This window comes from Carassius gibelio, chromosome B9 (genome assembly GCF_023724105.1).
Source record: "Carassius gibelio isolate Cgi1373 ecotype wild population from Czech Republic chromosome B9, carGib1.2-hapl.c, whole genome shotgun sequence".
NCBI classification, from domain to species: Eukaryota; Metazoa; Chordata; class Actinopteri; order Cypriniformes; family Cyprinidae; genus Carassius; species Carassius gibelio.
The window spans coordinates 23,485,546-23,502,813 of NC_068404.1; the positions used below are offsets into that span (position 1 = coordinate 23,485,546).

The 17,268-nt window shown below is 37.5% G+C and overlaps 1 protein-coding gene across 6 annotated transcripts in view; it reads right to left on the bottom strand.

The window, feature by feature from the left end:
* Positions 1-388: 388 nt before the first annotated feature.
* Positions 389-17,268, bottom strand: part of LOC127964823 (obscurin-like protein 1) — a 30,139-nt gene continuing 13,259 nt past the window's right edge. For 4 of the 6 annotated variants that reach the window (XM_052565199.1, XM_052565198.1, XM_052565201.1 and 1 more), the window contains 20 exons: positions 15,453-15,728; positions 14,879-15,154; positions 13,335-13,610; positions 12,975-13,247; positions 12,470-12,745; positions 12,105-12,380; positions 11,746-12,021; positions 11,331-11,606; positions 10,965-11,234; positions 10,590-10,856; positions 10,220-10,489; positions 9,462-9,728; positions 8,180-8,446; positions 3,657-3,769; positions 3,370-3,523; positions 2,955-3,116; positions 2,739-2,843; positions 2,131-2,397; positions 1,390-1,659; positions 389-1,107 (listed from right to left, as the gene is read on the bottom strand). In XM_052565199.1, coding sequence (XP_052421159.1) covers positions 1,097-1,107; positions 1,390-1,659; positions 2,131-2,397; positions 2,739-2,843; positions 2,955-3,116; positions 3,370-3,523; positions 3,657-3,769; positions 8,180-8,446; positions 9,462-9,728; positions 10,220-10,489; positions 10,590-10,856; positions 10,965-11,234; positions 11,331-11,606; positions 11,746-12,021; positions 12,105-12,380; positions 12,470-12,745; positions 12,975-13,247; positions 13,335-13,610; positions 14,879-15,154; positions 15,453-15,728 — 4,628 coding nt within the window. In that variant the 3' untranslated portion in view covers positions 389-1,096. The remainder of the gene's footprint in view (positions 1,108-1,389; positions 1,660-2,130; positions 2,398-2,738; positions 2,844-2,954; positions 3,117-3,369; positions 3,524-3,656; positions 3,770-8,179; positions 8,447-9,461; positions 9,729-10,219; positions 10,490-10,589; positions 10,857-10,964; positions 11,235-11,330; positions 11,607-11,745; positions 12,022-12,104; positions 12,381-12,469; positions 12,746-12,974; positions 13,248-13,334; positions 13,611-14,878; positions 15,155-15,452; positions 15,729-17,268) is intronic. The other 2 variants (XM_052565200.1, XM_052565203.1) reach the window with 2 other exon arrangements.

Below are 17,268 nucleotides of genomic sequence, written 5' to 3' on the forward strand. Positions count from 1 at the left end.
GTGAGACTTTTTTTTTCTTCCTAAAACTGCTTCTAAAACTACAATTATGGGATTTGGTATGTAATATGTAATTAAAAAATATACTAATTTAGGTATTCTGATTCAGACAATGGTGTTTATAGAGGTTGGTTACAAAATTACAAATAACATAATTACCCACAATGATTAATATATATATATATTATATTTTTTTTTCTCTGTAATAGGACTACACTAGAGAGTGCACTGGTAAAATATAGAAATGTTTCTATGAAGTTTAAGAAAGCCATAAGCCTATCGGTACGTAAGTGTGTAAATGAACAGAGAATATAAGTAATGTATGTAACTTTCCTTTATGGATTGCAGTATTGACAGTTCACTAAAAAAAGACATTAGAATACTCCTCAAGGAAATTTGATTTTAAGTTTTATTGAAAGATATTGCTTAACAAGGGAAAATTGCAGCACTTTTGGAAATCTGGATTCTTCAGAAAAAGGCAAAAATTGTGACATACCTTCTGATTACAACAGAAGCAAACAACTAAAGCTATCAAAACCGTTTTCATTTATTTGTAAATGTTTCTCTAGCTTGTAAAACGTCTGTATTATTGAATTCAGTGTATTTGTTATATATGCTAAAGTTACTTTCCGTCCCAAACCCTCTTTTGATCATCTTTGGCCCTGCAGATTTTTATTTCGCCTTAACCTCACTTCAATCTGCATCCCACAAACAAGAATTTAAAAAACGACACAAAGCATATCTATACAAGGATATACAGTAGTACACAAATTTCTAAATTAAATACCAAATTAATGTGCAAGACATTTAAGCAGTAACAACATGGATGAAATACACGTCTGGGTGTCTGTTGTTCGTTTTGTGTAGCCTATTAAGCACAATGTTTGAGATAATAAATTTAGAAAAACTTGACAATTATTATGTAATGAATGTAGAGCAGGATACGATGTGTAAAACAGCATAATAACGATTTTAAATTTACATTTCAAATAAATTAATGATAATCCTATCTCTATCAGACACATTAAAACAGATAATAGTTTCATCATTTCATTTGGTATTTTTGTATTTAAAAAGTGGCGTAGTTGAGTATTACAGCTCAGCGGTTACCTGCCAAAAAGAAAAAGATTAACAAGTCAGCTGTCACTTGATAAACCCTTACCCTCAGCTAGATATCAATGTAAATCACATGACCCCAAGCTATTAAGTGTATCAAGTTCTTATTAAAACAAGTCCGGACTCCATGTCTAAGAATAGGCATCAAAAACATCTTCTATTCGGAGTAAAGGTAATTTTACCAAATATATGTACAGTATAAGCACATATTGTAAACTTTTACTTGGCAAGTTATAAACATGCATTATATCTACTATAATAAAATATACGACTTACTTATGACTTTCAGATGTGCGGTGCTTTTGACTCTCTCTGTGATAAAGCATACTGTGCCGCTCATGTCTTCGGATGTTTGTTTGAGAATGAGCCTATGAATGGTTCCATTTTTCTCCACCACAACTTTAGGACCAGGATGCAGTGTCTCCCCATTCAGGGTCCAGGTAGGTGCCTTGTCCACAGGCAAAGATACTTCACATTCAAAGCTTGCATCTGCAGGAGCGATCACATCCACATCCTGCAGCTCTCTCACCATTAGGACTGACTGAGCTGTTTCAACAGAAGAAGTGACAATCATACCTTTAATGCAGTGTTTTTTTTATTTATTAAAATAAAAAGCAGTTCCTATACAATACTATTAATATGTCAAAATCAGTATTTCACAATCAAATTTAGCAAAATCAGCATGCAGGTAGCAATTTTTGTTGCCATAACGTGCGCATTTGTTGCAAATCATTTTGAATATTGGTTTGAAAAGTGTTTTTTCACATATAGGCTATAGCTTCTCTCTCTTGCTCTCTCTCTCTCTCTCTCTCTCTATCTATAGGCTACTGACTGAAAACATTGGTTTGTTATTATGTGCATTCAATGAGGCTCCAAATAGCCTAATAATAGAACAAATCTGATCTCTAAATGAACAACTGACAGTTCAAAGAACTACTTTTTTTTCTCCTCATTTTTTCGTATGACAGTGCTGTCAATGGATCCATAATGGGTGTAAAATGGCAGAATTTGCCTCACCTTCAACAGTTAGTTTTGCTGAAGATGTGTAGTTTCCAACTTGGACACTGTAGGTGCCCTCATCTTCTAGCAACACCTGCTGAATCACAAGTTTTCGATAGCACCCTTCACTGCAGATCTCAAAGCGCTCTGAGGGCAGGATGACATTCGGTCCCTTATACCAGCGAATGCTGCAACGTGGATTGGTCACAGTGCAGTCCAGTATGACGCGGGTCTTTTCCAGAGCAGTCTTGTCTTGAAGTGGTTTCACAATGTTTGCTGGTAGTGCTTTAGAAATGAAAAGTTGTAGTTGTAAGTGAGTTTTAAGTTAATTCTTTACAGTGCAATAATTAAAAGAAATTAAATAAAAAAATAAATAAAAATAATAATAATAATAATAATTATATATATATATATATATATATATATATATATATATATATATATATATATATATATGAAACAGTGCTTGGTTTTTTGCCATCCCTGCTTTCTCACTTGTCGGGAAAGTGTAAATATCCAACGTCTGGTTGGCCAATTTGAAATGTCATAGCATTTGTGACTTGTCATCAAAGGGGGTGACTAGCTTTGGATTTGTAGTGAATGCTTGACTTAAACAAAATACAGACCTTCCACCTCAAGGTTAGCTGTAGTCTCGAGATTTTTGACAACAAACTTGATCTCTCCAGAATCGTCTTCTTTAACATTGCATATGAGGAGGAAGTGCTTTGTCCCTAAGTAGGAAAAATAAATGGTTCAGGAAATTTATAATCAGATACTGATTTAAATATTTTGTTGATAATTTTTGAAAGAGGGTAAAGTTTAGCAACAGGTGCTACAATAACCTTCCTGACGAATCTTAACGGTACTGGTTGGTTTTATCTTCTCTGCATTTTTATACCACTCTCCGGGCACATCGTCCAGGGACACTTCACACATGAACACTGCATTCTGACCTTCTTGAATATCCAGATCCTCTAAGCTTTGTAGTATCTCAAGCTCCCTCTCTGTTGAAATGTTAGTAAACATAAAAATGCGTTGCATAATTTCACAAAGTAAAGTACTCATTTAAAACAAATCAAAGGTAAATTCTTCCATGTTATTAATTTCACCTCTGTACCAGTAGATGGCAATGTTGTTCTTCGAGTTAATAACTTCAGCAGCGTGATTAAGATTTAGCTAAAATTTAGTTTTAAATAATCAGGAAACTATATAATCTGCAGATTATTGTGGTGATAATCTAAGACTTTCTGCTTTTACCATAGATATCCACTGAACAGGAGGTAGTGGCATCCCCAGCATCACACACATATAAACCAGAGTCTCCCAGCTCACACTTCAGTATCTGTAGAAAGCACTTTCTTCCCATCGAGTAAATGCGATGATTCTTTCCTGGTTTAAGCTGAACTTCATTCTGAAAGAAGAAGACCCCCACCCCACCAATTCATTTTATACAAGTTTTTCCCCCCACATAATTATTAGTAGTAATTGGCTTATGGCTTTTTTATTTTATTTACAGTACAGCTGAGGATTTAATGTGACTTTACCTTTGTCCACTTGACTTCCACGTTGTGGCGTGAGAGCTCACATTCAAGGGTTATGCCAGATCCTTCTGGTTGCCTGATATCCTCAAGCTTTTTCAGAATTGTTACTGGAATTTCTGAGGAAGCAAAGGAAGTCTTGTCAGCCTTTTGACATGAAAACTTGCTAGATATACACATTTTATTAGGCAAACCCAATGACAAAACTATTTTGATCAAATTTGAAAGGCTGTGATCTTCAAAGCCTGTCAATATTTCGTATTATTTTTGACAGTTTACCTATGGTTGCCCCGTTTGACTTTTGCGATCATATGAATCAGCTGTCTACATATCAATCTGTCTGGTACAACAGGAGCTTATCGTTTAACCATACCTCAGCTTTGTGCCTAGAGGACTTTGAGATGAGTCCTTTGTTGTTGTGGCTTTTACACGTTATTGTCATCCTCAGTGACAGCTCTGTGACTCCAAAGGATAAGCCCTATTGAGTGACTTGGCATAGAAGAGATTACCTTACACCGGCACCTTATGCTTGTGAATGTTTAAAATGTTTCGGTAGCTGTAGTCTGATCATGTGATCTGTATCTTTTTATATGTGTAACCTGACACATGGTAAGAGCAGTAGCAAAGCTGTCTGTCCATGCCATTGTACTGTCATCAGCGTCTGAAATTTAACCAGTTTGAGACTTACATCATTGCTCTGGACTGTCTTACCTCCTACGACTTGTTGATCATGGCCAAATTCCACCCCTTATATGTTAATTGTTGCCAAAGCAATTAAGAAACAAGATACAGATTATTGCAAGCCAGTATACCTTGGCGCTATAAATTAATATGAGTATATGCATGACCTTCGTAGGTTATTTAAGGATTATGGATATGTGTTTCAGATCATTTTGGGTGCCTGTTTTTGTACAGTATAGGGTGTTGGAGAGAAGGTCTGGTTAAAAGGATACAGATGGTTTAAATCAGTGGCTAAATCTTACAGAACTGCTAAATCACTTTAGCATTTGTGTAATTTCTGCACCACTAGTTCACAAACAGGTTTTCTAAACTAACAATAAATAACACTTCAAAATAAGAGTTGTCCTGCCCTGAACTCCTGTCATCGGTTGAGCCTGGAGTTGATGTCAGGCAGCTTAAATAAACAAAAGTAATGTTTTAAAGGTGCCACACAGAACAAATAGAAGTCAGCATATCAATTAGGCTACATACTTTTAGTTGTCCTTCCACTTTAAACTAGAAAGTATTTTAACACTGAATCCCAGATGAGTATTTTAAATCTAAATTTCCAGTTTATGTGTGTAATTTCTTGTTTTTTATAATGTTCTCTTATGTCTACTTAGAATGTTAGCAAGATTTTACATAAAAAACATAATTTAGTTATAATTAGTTAAAATAAATCCACAATTAAATCAAGTGAACAAACCAACATTGTTAGTGCTTTTGTAAAGTTACACTGTGTCTATACTGGCTCAATGCAACGCGACTAAAGGCGATTGAACCCACTATAATCAGTGATTCTGTCTACACTGCATGCGGAATGTGCTCACATCAGAAATAGAATGAGGCTCCAGTTTGCTGACTGGGATTTGCCACATTGCGCTGTCTGGTGTGTCTAGTGTAAACCATAGACTGTATAAAAACATGGACGTACAGTAGTGTCCATGATGTCATCTGTAGGTTTCTGAAGAGCGTTTCTGTAGCTCAAAGTGGGCAGAGCCGGCCGTCACAGCATGTTACTCCCAGATAATCGAGGCTTAATATAATTTAAACGGATGATTTATAAGAAAATTCACCCCCTCACAGTTGTTGTGAAGGGCAAAATTAACTATATAGACCAAAACCACTTTTTATACCAGGCTGTGAACATTTTTTTTTTCTTTATGCTGTAAAGTTTGGCATTTTAACATGGGGAGTCTATGGTACTGACTCCCGTTTGGAGCCAGCCTCTAGCGGCCAGTCGATGAATTGCAGTTTAGTTACTTCGTGTTGGTTTCACGAGAGAGACCAGAAGGTTGCCACTTGGTGTAAACAGAATAATAGATTATAAAGAATTCTATTGTCTTTAGTCACATAGAGTCACACTGCTTACACCCAGTGTAGATACATTGTTAGGATCAAAAGGAGGGCAATGGCAAAAAAAATTTCCCCAATGAAGTGTTGTTAATATTCTGCAGAGGCTGTCTTTCATTGCACTATGATGTCATACTGAGATAAAATTTGAAATGCGTCATTTTGGCAGCTTGACTTGGTTTTGGACTAATATGGAAGATTTGAGTTCTGAAACTTACAGGATGTTTTTATAGTACAAATGAGCTTTTGTATTTCAAAAGAGCAAGGAAATATGTTTTCTCAATTCATGACCCCTTTAAGACTTGGTCTCAGATTGTGGGCCCTGTCATACAGCCGGCGCAATGCGACGCAAGGCGCAGTGCAAGTGTGTTTCCAAGTCTCAGTCCGGCGCTGTTCGCATTTTCCCATCGAGCGCCAAGTCATTTAATTAGCAAATGCATTTGCACCCATTTGTGCGTCCATGGGCGTGCTGGTCTAAAAAAGAAGTGTGTTCAGGTGCATTGCTGGTGCATTGCTATTTTAAGGACCTGAAAATAGAGTGTGCCATAGACCAACTCAAACCTGGTCTAAAGTCTGGCGCAATGTTATTCTTTGTTATTTAAAGAGCATGTTAGTATAAGCAGGTCTGCAATGCGCGTACACGCTGCTTATTAAACACAGGGACACATAGCAGCACACAAACATGCCAAATATAAAAAAATTAAAGGATTGCAATGCATAAGATTTTTTGTAGGCTAATAAAATTTTATTTATATATATATATATATATATATACTGTATGTATATGTATACCTGGGCCATGCACTTTACACTTTGCTTTTAGATCGTTAAAATAGGGCCCAATGTGTCTTTAAGTGTATTTTGTCTTTTTACAGTCTTAATATCTAGTGCTGTGTTGCTATTCTAGTAAATTTTTCTTGTTTTCACAAATGATTTACACAAATTAAAACTAGGGCTGCCCTCGACTAAAGATTTTTCTGGTTGACTACTAGTCGTTAATTGGAAGCATTAGTCGACCAATCGCACATTTATTAATAACTTATTTAAATCATAATAATGAGACTTTAATTGCCTACATTGCTTGATAGAATGTGTCAGGGGAAAACTGTAAGGAGGTTGCATTAACATTTTAATAGCCTGATTCATTGATGAACTAGTGCTTTCTTTGTTTTCTTTGAAAGAGAAGTTGGTGACACTTCAGCCCCCGCCCCAGAACGCGATCACCCTACCTTGTAGCGGGCCCTGCATCAGCTAAGGATGGCCCTGCATACAGATTATGTAATTTGAGAGTACTTGTTTTCCATTTGAAATGGTTCATTTGAAAATAGACATTTCACAAATATATATATTTATGTCTTTAAGGCAAGCATACACAGAGTTCATAGAGACCAAAACAGCAGAAAGCACATCCTGTTTGCTTTCATTATTTTACAAAAGCACAATGTTTTGTTGTTATTGTGTGTGCACACAAATAAATGTAGAGTCTTTACAGATTCTAAAGGTGTATTAATCTTATTTGTTTGCCCAAAAATTACAAAGTATTTTAAGGGTAAGTGAGTGCATCTCCATCTGTCCTTCAGTGAGCAGTACTGTTCAGACACACTCCACAGACACTTGAACAGCACACATTTCTCTAGGTTAATATTAGATTGAGCAGCCATGTAAAGTTGCTGCTACTAACATATTTCAGATGATAAGTCATATTAGAGGTTGATATATGATATATGGTGACTGTTTGAATGTCCTGCCTGATGTACTGTATTAGCCTACCACAGCCATGGTAGACTAGCCATTAATGATCTGTGTGACTGTGTGTTTTTATTTTTTTTCTGAGACTAATTACATTTTGTTCAACCAAGTTTATTCTGGTATTATGGGGCAGCCATAATTTAAACAAAATGTAAAAATATAAAAAAAACATTAAAAAAGTATGCACCTCTTTCATTTTTAGACCACAAAAGGTAAAATATAGTAAACAATACATCAATAAATAGTTCTGACATCAATCATGATTAATAAAAATCCCACACAAACCACAAAATCTAGAAAAAAAACAAAAAGTATATTTGTATTTGTATTTTCTTCTCTGAGGTGAGTATCTCCAGACCCGAACTCCAGTTGTCAGAATGAAAGCTGATGCTGTGAAAATGCAAACTCATTTTGTTGTTGCTACAACTGGAACACAACAAATATATTTACTACTGCGAAGAAAGCACTAGTTGCATGGGATCATTTTGTGATCAAGTTTGTAGCTGGTTGCTTTTCACTGCCATTACAGTATGTAGATAAAAAACATTTTAGATTATTTCTTATTTTGTGGTTTGAAAAAGTAAGAAGGGCATACAGCATTAGAACAACACCTGCTAAATAATGTAAATAATGACTTAATTTTCCTTTTAGGAATGAACTGCCCCTTTATGTTTCTGCTATAAACATAGTTTTCATTTGCACAGTACCTTTTACTTCCAATCTTGCGCGTGATCTGATGTTCTCAACAGAGAATATGTAGCTGCCAGTGTCATCCAAGGTCAGGTTGGCGATGGTTAGGCTGTGTACTCGTCCTTTTGCTGTCATACGCAAGCGGTTGTTGTTTTTGAGAATGTGCCCATCCTTCTGCCACACACCATCCACATTGCCATGTGACAGCTCCACCTCAAAAGAAGCCGTCTCCCGTTCGTAAGTCTGGATCTCAGTTAGACCTTTCCGAATCTTGATTTTTCGTGCTGTGTGAGAAGCACAGGTTGTTAAATGCAAGAAAAGTATTTTTCAATGGTGATGCAATTAGATGTCAGAGACTTTTTTGTAAAATAAAGATAGATTAAGATGAAAGCGAAAGGTAATAAAGAGAAAAAATAGAGCAACAGTTGTTGAATTAGTTGGCACGGTTTTGTCCGCATGGTGTTAGCAATAGACTAAATCCTGCCTTCGATCAGGGCTATGCCAACATTTTTTTAAGTTTTCCAAAACAGACAGGCAGACAGGCATTCCCCGCGGAAAAGAGGGGTTTATTTTAGAGAGTTGGTGACACCACCCTAGATTTTGAAGGCCAGTGCATAAATTTAGCTGCAATGAAAACAGATCCAGATTCATAGTTGGTGCCAGGAACAGCCAAAGTGCAGACTTTCTCTCATCACTTGCTCATTTGTATAACACAGCTTCATAGTCTTGACCTATCCTGAAAAGAATGTATATCACTGGTAATTAATTGCTTATTTTCTAAAGAGGAAATCAATTTTATCTAGAAAAGGTATGTGAAGAGATATTAAACATGTTGTATGATAAGTTTGAAATAAGACTGGCTAATAAATTTATTGAAGGCAACGGAAATCAGTTATGAGTAGAGCCACATGAAACTTGCATCCTCCTCTCATAATATCTGTGTTTCACAGGCAACTAAGAGGAATTAAAAGGTTACTTAGCCAGGACCTTTTACCAGCTCTTGATCCAGTTCTCATTTGGCATGCTTAATTAAATTATCATAACTCTTCTGATCTAATGTCAATACAGAAAGCTGTTTCCCAGGACTCAGTAAGTAGTGTGCCAGTCACCTGTTAGCTGCTGTCAAACTGTGGAACAAGTGTCACTAAAGTAGCTGCCTCCTGCTCGCATTACTCTTGGTCACTTGATTCAGTTTGTTTAAGACAACAACATCGCAACGGGCAGTTATGAGGGACCATCACCATAAAGAAATGCTAACAACAGCACATAGTGAGAAAGAAAGCGGCAGTGCAGACTCACGTTCCACAGTGAGCTTGGCTTGTGTGCGGTCATGGAGCGTTTCACAGCTGTAGGTGCCGCGGTCTGAAAGGGTGAGTTTGTGGATTGTGAGAGAACGTTTTCGGCCATTCTGCTTCAGGGTGAATTTGGACCCTGGATGTATAACCACTCCTTGTCTCATCCACTGCACCTCCGCAGTCTCAAGGCTGACCTCCACCTCAAGTGTTGCCTCACCAAACTCCTCTGCAACCACCGGGTCCATGTTCTTCGTGAAAAGCACCTGTGCCTCTGAATGCAGAGAAGGCTAAAGGATGAGATCTTTTCTCGTTGCATTTTAACACTTTAGAAAAGTCTTTATATTTCAAAACCCAATAAGCAGAGCCCATGAGAATGACATTATTTCATGTGCTTGGAGTACAGCTCCTCATTCTACATTGCTATGTGCTGTAGTAACACTTGTCTCTTTCAGTTAAGAGTGGAATTCTAACTGGAGAAGCTGTTAAGCACAAGCCATCATAAGCACCTTTTCAACAATTCAGGCATGTCTGAAAGGGTCATTATTAAACTCAAACATGTTGACATGGCATTAAAGACCTGCGTAGGCTCTTAAAATATACCACTCTATGCATTCCAAATATTATTTAGAAAATTACCCATTATTTAATTGGTTACTTCATATGTTGATGCTAAGAATACATGTTCATGAGTCGCATTCTGATTGATTTGTAAGCAGGCGAAAATCAAGTTATGCAGTCAAATAATAATGGATGGAATTCTACCTTGGACCTGTAGGATAGCTCTGGAAATCACACCTTCAGCGTCGGCTGTCAACTTGCAGCTATCTGAGACTACGCAGTTGTTGATATGCAGCATATGGCATAATCCATTACTTGAGATGTTGAACTTCTCATTTGATGAAATCGGCTGGCCATTCTTAAACCAGGCCAACTTTGCATCCTCTGGAGATACCACACACTTAAATATTGCGTCTTCTCCTTCCATGACAGTTATGTTGTGTAGCTCTCCAATAAACTCCACAATGCGAGGAACTTGGGAAGAGAAGAGAAGGAAATGGCACAAAATTGATCTGTGATTTCAGATTAAGATTTATGCAGATTAACGCAAGTCCATTGGTAGAATTAAACTTACCGTTGACCACTACAGTTGCCGATGTCCTTTCATCTTTAGATTCACAAGCATACTCTCCTGCATCATCTTCTGTCACATCATGTATTGTCAGGCTTCTCACTCGACCCTCAGCTCTGATTGTAAAATGTCTGTTTGGTGCAATCTCTTGGCTGCCCTTAAGCCACTGAACATCTCCTTTTGACTTGTACAGTTCACATTTTAAAACCACATCACTACCTTTGAGTCCCACTACGTTGTCTAGTGGTTTGGAGAATTTCACTTTCATTGCTGATTAGGAGACAATTTAGACAACTTTTTACTAGAGATATTTTACAAGCAGTCACATTTAACATTTTGTAGAGTTGTAGAATTTCACAGCCCATTCCCTGGTCTTACCTTTAATGTGGACACTGAATTGCATTTTGTCAGATCCCACATGACATGTGTATTCTCCAGTATCACATCTCTTAAGAGGGTTAATAGTGAGGTAGTGATTGTTACCATCACTTGTTGTGTGGAAACGATCACCTCTGACTGGATCATGGCCTCTCTGCCATTTAACCGAGGCATTGACCCTGTTAACAGTGGCACGTAGTGTCACACTGTCTTCTTCATAGGCTGAAATATTTGTTCTTTCATCTTTTTTGATGAATTTGAATGGTGGTTCTATGAAAAAGAAAAAAAAATTGTGATTGTGTGCACAGTGTTTTAATTAACATATTTAAAATTGTGTTTTCTTGGCTATGCAACTGGTAAATCTACCTTGAACTGTTAGTCTAGTGGTCATTTTGTCATCAATGGCATCACACAGATAGTCTCCAGAGTCAGATGTCTGAAGTTCTGATATAACAAGCTTCCTCGTTGTGTCTCTGCTTTTGATGTGTGTGCGTGAGTCCTCTTGCAGTAAACGTCCATTGAAGTACCACTGCACTATGGCATTTACTCGGGATACCTCACATTCCAGGATAAGCTCATCTCCTGTCATTAAAATGTGGTGTTCTGGCTTCTCTGAATTTCCAACAATAGACACTGGAGCCTCTGAGCAAAAAAAAATAAGTGGGCGAATAAGATACTGCCCCAGTGACAAGCTAAAGGTACAGGTAAAGTTTTGTATATTTTCTTTGAACGAACATGTGCATGCTTTTCATAGTTTACATTGCCTTTTAACAAGCAGTACCTTCTACAGTAACACTAAAGATAACATTATCATCTTGTGCATCACACATGTAGTCCCCTGAGTCCTTCAACTCAGCGCTCAGGACAATCAGGGATCTGAATGTTCCTTCCTCTTCAAAGATGAAATGCTCATTTCCCTCAATCTTTTCATTGTCTTTCAGCCAACTGACCACCCCATTTGGTCTCGAGATCTCACATTTCAACACAATGGCATCAGATACTACAAATCTGCGTTTTGTTTCTATGTCAGCTTTCCGCAGAATTTTTAGTGGTGGATCTGGAAGGAAGAGGGTAACATTTTATTTAGTTGCAGCGATGGATTCATCAAAGCATTTTAATCTGCTTATCACTGAAATGTACCTTTGATTTTCACTAGGAAATCCATCACATCATCTCTAGCATCACAGACATATTGCCCTGCATCCTCAAAAGTTGCGGAGTGAATGGTTAACTGTCGACTTGTGCCATCCTCTGTGATAGTTATGTTGCTGTTCTCCTCAATCTCTTCTGCATCCTTCTTCCAACTAACTTCAGCATTTGGTCGAGACACTTCACACTCAAGAACCACAATGTCCCCAACAAGTTTATCTACTCCATAAGCCATTTTCCTTGGTCGAATAAATCTAACTGGTGGCTCTGCATGAAGAAATAAAGTCATTATGGACATTGAGAACTGAAGCTGTTTTTATTATTATTGATTATTAAATAGAGGGTCTTTGACAAACCTGCGATGTTTACAAAGAAGGTCACTGAGTCATCAGCAGTGTCACAGACATATTCTGCAGAGTCTTTGACAGTGGGTTTTGGGATAATAAGTCTCCTATAGACACCATCAACCTCCAGAATTAGGCTGTCACTCTCCTCCACTTCAAGTCCATCTCGATACCAACGTACAGTGGCATTTGGCCTAGAGATTTCACAGCTCAGGACCATCCTCTCAGAAGTCTGTTGGCAAAGTTCCATTTGGGACTGGCTTGGAGAAACTATGCGCACTGGTGGTTCTATAGGGAAACATGACATCAAAATGGACCTTATTTACTTTCCTAATGCATGTTCTTGATCATTCTCACTTCATGCAAATTCATCAATGCATGGTATTCCAAGATAAAAAAAAGTCTTTGTAATCTGTCATTCAAATGAATATCTCGATCTGATCTGCTGCAAGAACCTTCCTTCTGGCTGACATCAGAAATCTCTACATGCAATATATTTTAAATCTAAAGTTGATACCTTTAATGTTTAGATTGAAGAATATTGAATCATCAGCTGTGTCACAGACATATTCTCCTGAGTCCTCAACACCACTGCGCAGAATTTTTAATCGTCTGTACGGACCCTCTGACTTTAGCTTTATGTTTTCACTCTCCTGTAGTTTCTGTCCATCCTTGAACCATGTCACCTTTCCATTTGACCGTGAAAGTTCACAGCTGAGGACAATTTCTTCAGGAACATAGCGATCAAGGTGGACATCTTCCTTGGGATATACAATCATCACTGGAGGTTCTGTGAAACAAAATAAATTTGTTACACAGCCTTGTACATTTGATCAGATTTTGAGTTGTTGGTATGAATATAGACATATTTACTCACCTCTTACATTAACTTTAAATGTTAATGCACTATCTCCAGCACGACAGGTGTACATCCCAGAATCTGTGAGTTGAGCTGACAGGACGATCAGTCTTCGTATAGTGTTTTCTGCCTCTATGAGGACGTTGTCACTAGGCTTTAGCTCTACTCCATCCTTGTACCATTGTGCAGAAGCATCTGACCTGGACACTTGACAGCAAAGGAGTAGATTGTCTTGTTCCACAATATTTCTGTGCAGATCATCTTCTGGTATGTAGGCAAATGTCACAGGAGGTGCTGCAATGTAAAGGAAATGGACCTTAGTTTTTATGTTGTGCTGCATTTAATTTGTCACACAGGTATGATGTGAAGCATGCAATTCAAGCACTGATGATGATTGCATGGGCAGCCCTGTATAACTTTCTTCAATCTAAAAGCCAAATGTAATTCACAGAAAAAGAGAATACAGTTAATGTAAGCTTTGTGAGAATTAAGTGCTGTTAAGCACTGATAATAAAGGTTACATGCTTGCCCAGCGTGAATGGTTTCTTTAAAAATAAAGAGAAACAAGATGCTGGTTAAATAGCATTTAAGAATAGTAGTAGTTGGTGGAAATGCTGCAAACAAACTTGTGAAGCTTCAGGTATATTCCTGCATTAGGAAAATGGTTAAGGAGCCCATAAAGCAGCAAGAATGGATCTGTTGAAAGGTAGAGAAGAATGCTTTCACCCAATGAAAACGGAACTCTACAAAATGATGTATTTGTTAGTTATATAACAAAATACTTTGGATATTGTATGTCACCTTTAACATCCACAAAAAATTCGCTGATATCATCAGCAGTATTACAACTGTAAAACCCAGTGTGGGATACATTTGCCGACTGGATAACCAGTGTCCTCGTGGTGTGCTGTGATTGGATGTTAACCCCAGATTGAGGTAGGAGCTGTAATCCATCCTTGTACCATTGGACCACGGCTGTAGGATCAGATATCTCACATTGGAGAATGATTGGCCAGCCTGCTTCAACTGACTTGTTCTTCTCAATCTCAGGAACAGCTGAGAACATCGCTGGTGGAGCTAAGAGGATTTTTGTTCAGTCAAATTCATAGAATTACCAAAAAGCCTTTCTAAGATATAAAAACTAATGAAATGAAATGAAATGATGAAAGAGATTAAAACTTACGTATGGCTAATGAATGAGACATTTTGCTGAGTGTATATCATGAGATCGTATCTCATGTTATTTGCTACTGTAGTTCTAATGTGTATTCTTCTGAGCATATAAGTTGATGAGCATGTCTAAATTAGGTGACATTATCTATACAATATAATAATATTGTATAGTAAGTGATTCGGAAGATGTTCAAAAACCTTTATAATCCTTTTTACAGTTTGTAAAATGGCGATGAGATCATCTTAGTGTTTAACAAGAGGGGCTTTGATTATTTGGTTATGAATGTTTATTTTGTTAAACTCTGATTAGGGCAAACAGCATTTAGTGGATGAAGCGTTATATGACTCATTGTTAGTGGTTTTGAGAAAGTATGTAGACTCAAAATCACCTGCAACATCCACCTTGAATGCTATGCGATCATCTACAGCCTCACAGCTGTACATGCCTGAGTTTTTGAGCTCAGCTGATTGGATGATCATTCTCCTCATAGTGCCCTCTGACTGGATGTCAAGTCCACTGTCTTGTAGGAGTTCGACTCCATCTTTGAGCCAGGAAACTTGGGCAGTAGGATCTGAGATTTCACACTGAAGTATAATGGGACAGCCTGCTTCGATAAACTTGTTCCTCGCAATTTCTGGGAGTGCTGAGAACCTAACAGGGTGTGCTGGGAAAATTTGGAAAATTAAAAGAAAAAAAAGTAGATTATTGACAATTTAATCTGTGCCAAAAAGCATGAATCGTTTACAAATCTTTCAAAAGACAATTAGGCAGTCTTAACCTACTAATGTGTTAGTCACAGGGCTTGCTATTAAGTTATCAAGAAGTGAGAGAAGCAGGGTTTCAGTGGATGGTAAAGACGTTACATGAGGTACGTTTTTCAACAGGAGTGATTAGAAATGAAAGAAATATCTAATTATGCCATGAAACAATAGTTAATTGTGTGGTAGTGTTGTGAAAATCACCTTGAATGTCCACCTTGAATGATACAGTATCACCTGAAGCATGACAGGTGTTGTTTCCAGTATCAGACATTTCTGCTGATTGAAAAGTTAGTTTCCTCATATTTCCATCTGTTTGGAAATTGAGCCCAGGGTTTGGGGCCAGCTCTCTACCATCTTTGCACCAGAGCACCTCTGTGGTAACGTCTGATAGATCACATTTCAGAACATTTGGTGAGTCTACATCAGTGGACTTGTTCTTCTCCACTTCTGAAATTGGAATGAACTTCAGTGATGGAGCTACAAAGGTGTGAATGGCATAAAGTAGGGCTGAGCGTTATGACACTGTATATTGTGGCGATGGTACAGTATAAATCATCTATCTTTAGATACTTAACTCTAGTATAGTGTAGTGTTGTCAAAAGTACCGATTTTGGTACCAGTCAGTACTGCAATTTAAACTCAACTGAATGACCATAGTGTTCACACGCTCAACAGATATGACTGTTTGACTGTGACTATCAGTGGATCCCTAATATATCTGCATATAGACAGATCCACGGTGATAGACAGCTTTTTTAATGTGCTTCTGTGTGAGCACTCTGTGAAGAGTGTGAAGCGATGATCATTATAGCCAATCAGTTATATCTGTTGAGCGTGTGAACACTATGGTCATTGAGCTGTGTTTAAGAATCTGCTCAGCAGCGCTCAAATGTTAGCAGGAAATGGATCTTTTTAAAACTGCAGTACCTTCTGGTACCTGGTAAGGGAGTACTTTTGACAATACTAGTATAGTGTATATTACGGTATTTGTGTTCGCACTGACTGACATTGCGAAGCACACGCAGAGAAAGCCACCTGTCTCAGACAGTATGCGCCATGCGATCACAAATTTGGGGCATGCATGATGTTAAATATAGTTATTAAACGCAATAAGAGGTGAAAAAGAACTCGCATCGGTGCCGCATTGACTGACACAGCTGAAGCGCACGCACAGAAAACTGCCTATCATACAGCATGCGATTGCTAATTCTGCTCTCTTTTTTTATCTCATTGCACTTACATTTATGTCAGTCTGTCCATTTTTTTATATTCCTGTAAACGCAGTTGCTTATGTCTTAAGTGAATGTAGACATTTGAGAGGGAACTGTATGTATGTATGTCATTATTGGAACCATGCATTTTATCTTAAAGTGACAGCAGCCTAATTTAAATCTGAGAAAAAGAAAATAACTTACTGCTCTTTTTGTAGCTTTAGTAAGAACAAATTTATATTTAATTATTATAGTGAAAACTATGCAGTTTTTTTTTACATTTGATTATTCAGTTTCTGTAGTATTACTACAAGTGGTCAACCGATATGTGTTTTTCTGAATCATGAGTTTACTTTAAAGCATTCAATTCACACAGACCGACCGTCATACAGAGGACACACTTATCATGCTGGATAAAATTGCACACTTCACAAGATTTCACAGCTGTGTTTGACTGAGTTTGCAAGGTTTGTGAAATTAAATGTTCATTAGTCATTCAAATATTTGTTTAAATTATATAAATGCAAATTTGCTTAATGCTGACGGCAAACAAGAAAGTATTATAATATGTGCCTTTCTACAATAGCTAATATAAAATAAATCGTTATAATACTTTTTGTATACATTAATTCCTTTTTTTAATCGTTCTGTCTGATTATTAGACAGACTTCTATCCATATTAGACAGAACTGTTAATGACGACGACAACCAAGAGAGTGAGAGTGTGAACACTGTGTGCGCTCAGGCGCTGCCACTTTCAGCGCCGTCAAAATAAAAGTCTCGCCTCGAACACATAGGCCAAGCAG